This window comes from Coenobita brevimanus, chromosome 14 (genome assembly GCF_032717465.1).
Source record: "Coenobita brevimanus isolate Jiangsu-jjx chromosome 14, ASM3271746v2, whole genome shotgun sequence".
NCBI classification, from domain to species: Eukaryota; Metazoa; Arthropoda; class Malacostraca; order Decapoda; family Coenobitidae; genus Coenobita; species Coenobita brevimanus.
The window spans coordinates 160,001-172,500 of NC_136967.1; the positions used below are offsets into that span (position 1 = coordinate 160,001).

At 41.7% G+C, this 12,500-nt stretch overlaps 1 protein-coding gene across 1 annotated transcript in view; it reads right to left on the reverse strand.

Moving 5' to 3' along the window:
- The window catches only part of LOC145417580 (uncharacterized), an 85,730-nt gene that overhangs the window by 53,156 nt on the left and 20,074 nt on the right, over nucleotides 1-12,500 (reverse strand). Inside the window, exons 2-4 of the mRNA XM_080286288.1 lie at nucleotides 11,548-11,664; nucleotides 11,225-11,459; nucleotides 6,485-6,748 (exon numbers count right to left, since the gene is read on the reverse strand). Of these exons, the coding sequence (XP_080142414.1) occupies nucleotides 6,485-6,748; nucleotides 11,225-11,459; nucleotides 11,548-11,664 (616 nt within the window). The remainder of the gene's footprint in view (nucleotides 1-6,484; nucleotides 6,749-11,224; nucleotides 11,460-11,547; nucleotides 11,665-12,500) is intronic.

Here is a 12,500-nt window from a genome sequence, read left to right on the forward strand (position 1 = left end):
GTGGTGGTGGTGGTGGAGGTGGTGGTGGTGGTGCAGGTGGTGGTGGTGGTTAGGGATAGTGGTGGTAATGTTGTTTAGTCATCCACATTAACAGTCGGTTGACACGCCCAAAGCCTAATACATGGCCAGGGAAAGTGTGTGTGTGTGTGTGTGTGTGTGTGTGTGTGTGTGTGTGTGTGTGTGTGTGAGAGAGAGAGAGAGAGTCACCATTAACGCCTACCACACATTCTTAATTGCACATGACCCTCTGTCTTTAGTTTGATTAGAATACCAGAGTTCTCCTAAGCACGAGAGGGTTAACAGTGAAGGGAATAACACACTAACTCCTAGGATTCATTCTCAGCTGAATAAAATCGTCTGGCGTTAGGTGGAGTAAATAAAACGAAAGAAAATGCAAACAGACCAAGGCTAATAGATAGATAGCTAGATAGATAAACCTAGACAGACAATAAAGGTAGATAGATACTGCAAAGAGTTTCATATTTATCTCGCATCTCTCAAACGCTACTGTACTGAATCAGTTTCCTTACCACGGATGATGAATGCTAGTTTGATAAAGTTAAACAGATTGACGAAACAAGGTAGATAAGACCAAATTAATAAAGCAAGATACACAGACAAAGCTAACTAGATAGATGAAGCTTAATAAATAAAATAGTTTCACATTCCATTATAGTCTCACGTCTCTTAAAATCTAAGTCCTGAACCAATTTACGCCTAGGAGACAATGATAGCTATACACCCATTATCTCATATGGGGCAATAAGGGTGACATAACCGGAACTTAAAGTCGTCATAAAAACAGCCTGTGTTGTGGATGCGAATGTTGCGTGTGTATGGGAGAGCTGTGTATGTGAGGAAAGAGTGGGGAGGGGTGCGTGGCGGGAGAGAGGGGGGCAGGAAATTGTGTGTGTGTGTGTGTGTGTGTGTGTGTGTGTGTGTGTGTGTGTGTGTGTGTGTGTGTGTGTGTGTGTGTGTGTGTGTGTGTGTGTGTGTGTGTGTGTGTGTGTGTGTGTGTGTGTGTGTGTGTGTGTGTGTGTGTGTGTGTGTGTGTGTGTGTGTGTGTGTGTGTGTGTGTGTGTGTGTGTGTGTGTGTGTGTGTGTGTGTGTGTGTGTGTGTGTGTGTGTGTGTGTGTGTGTGTGTGTGTGTGTGTGTGTGTGTGTGTGTGTGTGTGTGTGTGTGTGTGTGTGTGTGTGTGTGTGTGTGTGTGTGTGTGTGTGTGTGTGTGTGTGTGTGTGTGTGTGTGTGTGTGTGTGTGTGTGTGTGTGTGTGTGTGTGTGTGTGTGTGTGTGTGTGTGTGTGTGTGTGTGTGTGTGTGTGTGTGTGTGTGTGTGTGTGTGTGTGTGTGTGTGTGTGTGTGTGTGTGTGTGTGTGTGTGTGTGTGTGTGTGTGTGTGTGTGTGTGTGTGTGTGTGTGTGTGTGTGTGTGTGTGTGTGTGTGTGTGTGTGTGTGTGTGTGTGTGTGTGTGTGTGTGTGTGTGTGTGTGTGTGTGTGTGTGTGTGTGTGTGTGTGTGTGTGTGTGTGTGTGTGTGTGTGTGTGTGTGTGTGTGTGTGTGTGTAAGCTCGAGTTCCCATTACCCCATTACTTTAAACAAACCTTTCCTCACTTTCTAACCCTACAATTCTCCACAGCCCCCTGCCACTCTACCCCTCACTTTCTGCCTTCTATATAGCTTAAAAGACACAAAGCATGATAGAGCAGCATATAACACATCATCATCATCATGAATCGCCATCATCATCAGCATCATAGCCCTATATCTCGTTAATATATAAATGTATCTAATGGTTTTGAATCAATATTAGTATCGAAGCTAATCTAATTAGGATAGAATCAAAGCCATACATTATTTAGGAATTCATATGTCTGGCGAGAGGCATACCTCTGTAGCTGTAAAAAAAAAAAAAATTGGGTGGGATAGGAGCTAAATGATAGCCAAAAATAATAATAAATCTTAGAACTTAATTAAACTTTCAGAAGACGAGTATTACCTTTGCATTCAGGGTCCATAAAGCAGAGAAGAAATGAATGTCCGAGGAAAACCATACTCAGAGACAACACCACCCACAACGCCATCACTGTACTATCTCACATCCTCGAAGGTGTAAATGAGTCACAGGTATACACGATAAAAAATGTATTTTATCAAAAAATTCCTCTTTAGCCACACGCTGTTAAAAATGTGCCTTGAGACATACACAGTCCAAAATGTATCTTGAAACATACGATCCAAAATGTATCTTCAATGATACACAGCCGAAAATTTATCTTGTCATACACATTCAACATTATTTTCACGCATATGCTATCAAAAGTTTATCTTCGCCTTCAAAACTCTATCTTTAACCTTGTGATCGATTGTTCACAGTGAGCTTTGATGCTGTTAGCGTTTTTCTTTAAAAGGCATTCATATATTTTAGTTTTGCTGCTTCCAGACAATTTTATTTAGCTACAGATGACTTATCGGACTGGAGGGGTAGGATATAGCCGTCTTTAACCCTTTCTCTATCAGGGGAATCTAAACCAATTAACATAGTTTGGAAGGAGACTGCATAAACTATACAAAAATGTCACCGTACTACTGAGGCTAGCTCATTTCTTTTTTTCATTCCACACGCAAACACCTTAAAATTCACTAGCCACCTGTCCACTCACTGTCTTCCTTCATACTGACTATAATGGGTCCGGATTATTTTGATTCACTTATCTCGATCTTGCTTCGATCTATAGCACCATCGAGAGGAATTCTCTTCTGCCTAAGAAATGAATGTTATCCATCAGTTTTATCTTAGGGACTTTTTGTTACCGGAGGTGTGACTCGTTCTCTCCAGTGCTTCGATAAAGGGTGTGGGCTTGAACAACAACAACAAAAAGATAATTTGTTAGATTAAAGAAAATTTAAATGGAATTAAGTGTTTTAAGCATCCTAACTCCAGTCAGATTTCGATCTAATTGAAATTAAGACTGAACAGGTCCTTCACTCAACTCAGTGTCGTAGTTCCAATCACCTTAGGACTACTGCACAAAACACATTTTGGGAGAAATTAAAAGAAAACAAATACAAATAATTCAATCCTTTGATATTCATTATGTCAGCATTCCACTGATAAAGCTGGACATACCCTTCATATATGTTCTTTTTTTACTGTTCAGTAGAAGCTTCACTGCTCTAAAGAATGTATCCGATAGGATTATAAATCTGTTACCCATCAAAATTTCACAGAAAACGTAGCCATCGTAGACTAAAATAATGGTTTTATTGGACTAACAAATGTAAATAGGTCACTCTCTCACTCAAAGATTTGCTTGTACAGTATAATCGTCTCCCACCTCGGCTGCCATTTCGAAGTAGTACAGGACTATTAACTCAGTATCCCTCTCTCCTCCCTCCCTAACCTTTCCCAGTACGGTATGTCTCCACCATCTGCACCCGTCTCCTTCACAGACATGACTTCCTGGGCATCCTTATTGTAGTGGCTCACAGGGGGTTAGCATTCCCATTTCTCGTATATTTACCTGATGTGTATTTGCTCTAGTGGTAGGTGGTGGCGACCACCATCCACTCACTTGATGTAGGCTAGTGCTGCCTACTTCTTCCTTAGCCTTTATCATTCTTTTTCTGTGCCTGCCCTCCTCTTCCTATTTCTCCCATCTTTCCTGTCACTTCTTATTGCTTTTCTTTCCGTTACAGGTGGCTTTACATTGAGTGACAAGTCAAATGGTTTCCTGTAAGCCAAGAAACCATTTACAACGCTGGGTGGTAACCATATAGCCAAACCATACATGCTCCCTACGTGTCAACAAGTGGGTTGGTGGAGGGTTAGTGCCCCTCCCTGTAAAACAAATAACTCAGTCAAATGGCCACCCCTTAAGGGATTATGGCGTCGGGCAATAGATAGATAGATAGATAGTATTTGCTCTCTTGATTATCATGTATATCATTCTTCGCTGTCCTTGGTCTACCAGAGTAGTCAGCATGCTCACTGAAGTCAATCTGGGTCCTGTTGCTGATCGTATTCATATGCTCGGTGTCTGCTTTGCCAAGCATTATCTGTCTACATTTTCATCCCCTGCTCCGTCTTTTTCCTCCCGACTGGTTGATGTTCTCTCAGATGCCACCCACTTCGACCGTGTGCAGTGAACTCATGTCCCCGGTGTGGTTTCCTGGCTCAAAATAATTCGTTCAACACACGAATCTCCATCTCTCTGACTGAGATATACCAGTATCCGTGCTGACCTTGTCACACCTATACCTGTTGACCCTCTGGCCCTTGTCTTGACACGGACAACTTCTGCTGGTCATTAGATCGGTAGGATTGGTTCGGGCAACAGAGTTTAGGGTTTCAGTGATGGGGAACTGAGAGCAGCAGCCACCTATTCCCCAACCAGTTGTCTGCTTTTATCTCTGCCCTTGACAGCCTTCTCCCTCAAAAACTCTCAGGCCTAATCATTTACCATTCCCAAGCAGCTCTCGGCCTTCTTCACAACCCTCCTTGCCTACCCTCTCCTCTTCTCTCCTGTCCTCCCAACACATCAGGTTCATGCTCTCGATCTCAGCCTTTCTTTTATCTGGATCCTAGCTCATGTTGGTAACACCCGACACGACCAGGTATATCGCCTGATCCGAGCTGCCTGCACCTTCCTCCTCCATGTCATTCTCCTTCCAGTGTCCAAGGCGACTGTCCAGAAATTCCTTCGAGAGGGGGCCAGGGTGGGCCAAGACCTGTGTATTGATGCTGAACGACCCACCAGCGTCACTATCCAGTACTATGACAACTACCGCGGGATGAAACACATAAGCACCCCGCACCCACCCGCAACTGTGATGTGGCTGTTGTCCACACTCGCCTGGGATATCGCTCCCGTGGGCAAGTCACTCGAGGACCGGCCGACAACAAACCCTGCGTATTCTGCAACGCCCCCATGGCTGACTTATTATCCCATCTTATCGTTAACTGCCCCATTATTGCTTTGTGTACCTACATCCTTAAAGATCTTGATGTACCAGAGGACATTCTCACTCTCTCTCCTAAATACCATTCCTTTCAGTGCCCTAGCACGCGGATGATGATAAAGATGATGATGATGATGATGATGATGATGATGATGATGATGATGATGATGATGATGATGTGTGTGTGTGTGTGTGTGTGTGCGTGCGTGTGTGTGTGTGTGTGTGTGTGTGTGTGTGTGTGTGTGTGTGTGTGTGTGTGTGTGTGTGTGTGTGTGTGTGTGTGTGTGTATGCTTGCATATGCGCATGTACAGTATATGTTGCTCGTATGCCAGGGTTTAAAAAGAAAGGTTTTACACACACACACACACACACACACACACACACACACACACACACACACACACACACACACACACACACAAATGAGTATAGGAAAAAGGGTGATGTGCTGAGTCAGAAGAGATACGGTAGTTACACTGATGTGTAAAAAATTAATAATACTGTCACACTATTGGTCATATTTTAAATGGCGTAAGAGCCTTCGCAACACCTCTTCCTTAGCGATTTCGTCTGCACATTACATGTTAATACTGTTTTCCATTATTCTGATGGAGACTATCGATAGTAAAGAGTCAAGAACAGCATGCAAGAGAATGATAAGGTGTAATATGCGAACTAAATCGCTTAGGAGGAGGTGCTACGAAGCGTACGATGTGACTCTAGGTACGGGAGTAAACCCTGAACGGAGACTAGCCTAACATGTAATTATTATGGACAGCGATCATTAGTGCCCAAGCAGCGACATGTGTGCCATGTGTTGCACTTGGGAAGACAACATGCCTAGGGCAAGATATAAACCAATAAATAAATAAGCACATGAATATACAAATGGATAAATGAAAACTGATGAAGAAGAACAAAAATGTTCATGTAAGAAGCCCAAAAGATATGTGAATATCATTTAACAGTTAATCTAGATCTCAACTACTACTTACCCTTCATAATCGGAAGCGTAGCAGGATTTTGAAAATGAGGTAGCCAAGGGGAGGCCAGTCATACTCCCGGGGTGACCAAAGGAGAACTCTCTTTAAAAGTTCTTGGGTATTGCCCGGAAGTATGAGGGTATGAGGTGGTAACTGAGGTGGCCAGTGCCACTCTGGTCGGCACTCTGACTACGCCACTCTTCATAACCAAAGCCGGAATAAGAACTGAGGGCCCTGGGGCACAGCATCTTGCCGAGGCCCCCTAAGACTAATGTTGGCAAAGCACAGCAGTATAAACACTCAATATATTTTTAAGCTTCACTTAGTCTGTACAGTACACATACCAGTGTATATTATTCTTTCTATTTTACGGGCATGCAATGTCTAAGGTCAGTATTCACTCTATCCTGGGGGGTTCCAGTTTGTGTGGGGTCCCTCGGGCTATAGCTCCAGTAGCATTTTTGTCCAGCCCTGTTAATAATATACGTGTAATTAAAAACGTACTACTTACCTTAATAAATATGATACACATCAACATACTTACCGAATGGATTAATGAGGAAATCAAATATGCCTCTGGTCTGAGTAACGTTGGGTCTGCGGGTGGTTCTGGCAGTTGTGGTAGCGGTGGTAGTGGTAGTGGTGGTGGTAGTTGTGGCAGTCGAGGTGAGCTTAGCGTGAGCCAAGGCCAGTCCATCCTTAGGACTTTCTATGTGGTTACCTATCTCTTCGTCTATGGCATTGTCTTGCAAGAGTGCGTTCATAAGGACGACAATGGCATCGTGGGAAATATCACTATCGCCCATATCTGTACAGGAAAGAGAAGGGTGCTGCCAGTGTGAGTGAGCATCGGCACAGCGCTTCAGCTTCAGCTGAAACTGGGAGCGAGAGAAAACGGAGTGTGGTAGTATTAGAGAAAACAAGAATCGTCCACAAGTTAAGGGACACTAAAGTATAGTCAACTCGAGGTAAGGCTGTCTTCTAAGTGGCATAGGAGACTTCGTAGCTGGAGTCGTAGTTAAGATTATGAAAATTGGGTGGTCAAAGGGTGATTTGGAAGTATTTTCCCCGGAAAAATGGCCAGTGTCAACGTCATCACGACTACCTCTATAGTTAGCATCCCTTCTTTAGTCATTAATCTTGCACATTACATCTTAGCACTGTCTTATGTGCTTTACTTTATCGCTTTAATTTGGAGAAGTTTATACCCAAAACAGAGAAGAGGGTATGGAGATGTGAGGTGGAAATTAAGGACCCTATAGATAGTATTTATAGGATCTCTAGTGCAAATAAATCGAGAATATCCCAGGCCACCTAGTTCACAATCCTTAGTTATCATTTAATGAAGAATTAATGGAAAAAAAAAACAGAACAGTCACAAGGAGAGTGGGGTGAAGGGTTGATATAAGAATAGAAGAATCAAGAGCTGGACTGTTATTGTCAGGAGTGGGTCAAATGGCCTTATAGCGTGGAAGTCATTGAGTAAAATAATATAGTCAAAATCAAAACTGACCCTTCAGCTCTGGGTGACAAAATAATTAGGGTGAGTTTCCCTCCAAAATTATTGATTCTAAACCTTAGTGTGACTCAGTGTTTTTCTGCAATGACTGACTGTGCTGTCCTGTTTCCTTATACTTGTTGGATAAGTATAAGAAGGATCATACACACATACAGATATACTGTTTACGGTGAAGAGACAACTGTTACGGCCCGGTTAGACCCTCTTCCGGTATGTGTATCTTCACAGAAAACACAATTTCAGTTTATGAGCATAATTCTCTCCTCTAAACACTTCACGGTACAGTGAAATCAAGACTATAATATGAGCATTTTTAGAACCATAATTAAGTTATCCAAAATTTTGGCGAGAAAACACAGACAAAATATAACTAAACAAGAACTTATTTAGAGATGGAGACTGAAAATGAATATTGTATGTTATCACAATACAGAGTGAAAATCAATCTTTGTACACACAAGAAATAATAATCTACACGAAAAATATATAAAAGAAGTTACAGAAAAAAAATAAAAAGATTGACAGAATGACAAATTGTAACGCATTCTGTTACACATTCAAGATTCATGCTACCAAAAGATGCAATTTTCCAGTCCAAGATCACCCTTTCAGTATAATGATGTTTATTAACTCACGCCACCCCAAGACAATTTCCTTCAGCTTGAGTGAGACTTCTTGAACTGGAGGGTTAGATATAGTCATTCTTAGCCCCTTCACTACAAGATTTCTCTCATAAGCTCAATTAAATAGTCAGGTGGTGGCAAACATGAAGACAATTAATGGGTCATTACACCAAAAGGGATATTCGGCATTTCTTATTAGCCATGCTAATAATGCATTAAGATGCAGAAAAGATTAGGCGCTGGATTGTTTTACACACAGCAGAACTACATAGCGTTATTTACACAACTGTTTATACAGTTCTACCTACATACAACGTGATTTACACTCAGCACTAGTATTTACAAATAGCATTGCTATTTACAAACAACAATGTTATATACACACACTGCTATTTACACACAATGCTGCTATTTACATCAGTCATTTCTGAGATAAATTTTCGTCTACATGGTCATACTTACTTTTCGGTCCTGAGTTAGTTTCGTCTCGGGGTCCAAGGAGGTCCTGTCACTGAGCTAGGGTGGTGGTTGTCTATTGCAACTTTGGTGCAATACTCAGGTAGTGGGTCTATAATTGTACAGTAAGAGAAATATGCATCTTCCCGAGGTATATCGTGGAAAAGCTGGATCATGTGTAACACGATTTAGTCCAGAGAAGTCATTAACACTCTACAGACAACACTGAGAGGAAGATTGTTTCATTGACCGTACACTTTAATGTCTTGTTGAAATAGTAGTAGGGTAATAAAGATACTAATGCAGTCGTTGTTGGTGTGACAGTACTTGTGTTAGGAAACAAAACGATGTTGCAGTCTCCCTTAGTATGACGTTACTAAATATGGGAAAACAGTGAACAGTGCTATCCCCTTCATTACGAGAGGCATAAGAATAAACAAACAAACAAAAACATACTAATGAAAGGGTTCACGAAGATTGCCTTTGTTCCCTTCAGTATGAGGGACACTGAGGAGGATTTCTTTCTTCTTCTTTCTTTCTTTCTTTTTTATTTTTGTTTTGTTTTGTTATTGCCAGTTTGTTTTATTTAGGTTCAATGGAAACCTCTGAAGGCAAAGAAGTTATAAGCAATCCCCATTAACCCATTCACTTCGATGAAGTCTTTGTTACTTTGTTCTTTCTTCAGCGTGAGGCGGGACTTCTCGTAGTGCAGGAGTTAAAGTCTATTTGTGTAGTCACTGTCATGCTCCGCAGTTCTTAAGTAAAATGATCCTTGCCAAGATCAAGAGCTGTCAGGAAGGTTGTAACTGTAAGAGAGTTATGGTGATCGACACTACTTTGGCTGCCATGAGCACAATGGGGTAGTCTAGGCCAAGAAAAAGGTCAGCGGTGTTACAGAAAAATGGTAGTCGACTCTGGGATGGTGAAGTTGTCAAAGGAACAGTGGGGTATAGTCAAGAATCACTGGGTCATAAGTTGTCTATGATGGACTTTGTGAGGTGATCCATGTAGGAATGCAGCAAATAAACCAGGCAAAAGAAAAAATGAGAAGCAGGCATAGGGAAGAAGTCGATCTATACGTGCTTGGTGTGTATACATGGGCATACAAATAGTAGCTGAATAAATTACAGTAACTGAGTATCATTCATATAATTTACAGACCACCCTATATAGAAAGTAAAAGCTCACAGCACATGACATAGAAACGCAGAGTATGCCCATGTTACACAGCCCAACACGCATACCACAGCTATCCAAGCAAGAGAACCTACCACCACCAAATGACAGCGTTCAGAGCGCAAACACAGTCGTTATGCAATGACAAGTAGCGTCATGCGAGAGGCGTACCCACACACGACAGGCAGTGCAATGACAGCTGTTATGGGGTAGTCTGCTTCACCACATTCCGAATTCCTTCTTTTTTTTTTGCCATACTTTGCTGCAGTAGACACACCAGAGTATCTTATTCAAGCTAGTAAAATGTTATTTTGTACAACTAAATAAAAATCGTAGCACTCTGATATGATTACAACCAGTCAAAAAACCATGAAACATTTGCATCCACTTTATCATTTGGGGGAACTTAACACTTTCAGTGAAGTGGCCAGTTTTATTTCTTAATCTTGCTACCTCCAGATGATTTTACTTAACCATGACGAAACCTCTTGCTGTGAAGGAGTTAGAAACGATTCCCACCAAACTCCTCAACGCTGAAAGGTTTCCCCAAAGCAAATAAAATTGTTAGGTGGTAACAGGTAAACAGTACAAACACCATCAACCGAGGGAAATGGTTAACTTGGCATGTGAATTTATGAAAGAAAGAATTTAGGAATATCTGAAGCAGTGCGAGACTACAGGCTTACCTGACAGACGCTTGCCGTGGATCTCCTGTCTCGTGAGCTTTCTGTCTGAGTTACCTTAGCGAATTGACATGCAAGACCAACTCAGCCACAGCGGTTCACCTTCCTACGGTAATAACTTAACAATAACTTAAACATCTTGTAGGTTAAACGGATATCATTATAAAACTATAGTCTCTTTACCTTAACTTGGCCCTGATTTTCGTCTTTTTGTAGTTTCGTTCACCTAACTCAGTGGCAGAAAAAGACAATGTTGCACCTCTACACTCTTGCCATGACGCCTCTTCATGATGAGCATAATACTCGTATTCTTGTGTTCATCTCTTGTTACGATTCAGCATTCAAGATGGACAGATGGCAATTTTAGGCCAGGTTAGAGTAAAAGGAGTATAGAAGTCAGTATTAAGCTACATACATTTCTCAATCATGCAGCAAGGATTATATACACAGCTTATCAAACACCTGCCATTCATGATCAGGGTTGAGTAAATCTTATACACAGCAGGCAATTGTTTGGATGTTCACTGGATGTGTTTGGATGCGTTTGAGATATGTATGAATGAGATTTAAGATGATTTTGAGTTTGTTTGGATAGATCTGAGTGTGTCTTTGAATATTCATTCGTCTCGATGCGTTTAAGTATGTCTGTGTGGATGTTCATTGGGTGTGTCTTGGTTTATTTAGGTGATTTTGAGTGTGACCGAGTGTTATTTCGGTGTCCGTGAATATATATGTTTATGTATATGCATGTATGCGTACGTATGCATTATTAGCTAACAATCAAAGCATCACCTACACACAATCGCCATAACACTCTGTTCCCTCACCTGGTACAATGGCTCTAGCAACATCGAACACGTTTAGCGCCCTGCCCATATCCACGCTCCTGAAGGCCGCATCTAGCCTTCTGGGATCCCTCATGCCCTGGTCCAACGCCCTGTAGACCCGCGTGTAGTTGTCGCTGAAGCCAAGATCCAGGAAGCGGGAGTTGATGCGGCGTCGGGAGGAGGAGGCCGAGGACGAAAACGACAAGAGGGATGCCAGAAGAACGACTAATAGCAACTTTGAGACGACATGTGGCCATATTGAGGGGATTCTTGAGTCTCGAGGCCTTGAAATGACTGAGGGATATATCCTTGAGTTAAAGGACATTCTTGAATGTTGTGGTGTCTCTGGTTGGCTTTGAAATAGAGGGACTGAAGGCTGGGTTTCTCTCCTGCGACTTCGATCCTTCCTCGTCATTGTTGTGTTTGTCCGTTGTCGTGTTCTGTAAGCAAAAGAAAGGGAAATTGTTAGACTTTTAAGGGACAAAAGATGATTTATTGCACTAGTGGGTAATTATGAAAATGGTGGCAATGAAGGAAAATTATTTAATTGGTGACTGATATGACAAGTAATTTATTTAGGGAGGTAAGGGGCATTAAAGTTATATTATAAGACTGGGAAAGGACATCATAATCATCATCATCGTTATCATCATCATCATCATCATCATCATCATCATCATCATCATTATAATCCTGACCCTCTCTCCCACACTTTACGGTAAGCCAAAAGGGAGGCATCAAACAGGTTACCAAATGTAGCTCATAATATAAGAAGAAAGAACAGTTAAATAGATCTTTTGCCCCCCTTCTCTATCTGTCTGTCTGTCTGTCTGTCTCGCTCTCTCTCTCTCTCTCTCTCTCTCAGTTCAAATTTCCGCCACGGAATGTCGAAAGAGAAGCAGAATGATGGGCAAAGTTGAACGAAAACCGCAGTGAAAAGTCGATGGTGACGGGAAAAGTGTAATACTGAGCTGTGTCATTTGTCAGTGTGGGAGCGTGGGTTGCATAGGCACTGAGAGAGAGAGAGAGAGAGAGAGAGAGAGAGAGAGAGAGAGAGAGAGAGAATACTTTTTAACTATCCTTTCGTCTTTTTTTTTTTTCTTGTTTCTCCATCCCCTGCATTTTCTGTTTTATAACCCTCATTTCCGTTCTCTTTCTGTTTCATTCTTCTATGTCAGTTTTTCTAATTCATTCGTTTTCACCCTGTTTTCCTCAGTATTATCTTTCTTCTTCTACATCTTCATTGATTACTTCTTTTTTCATTCATCACGTTCAT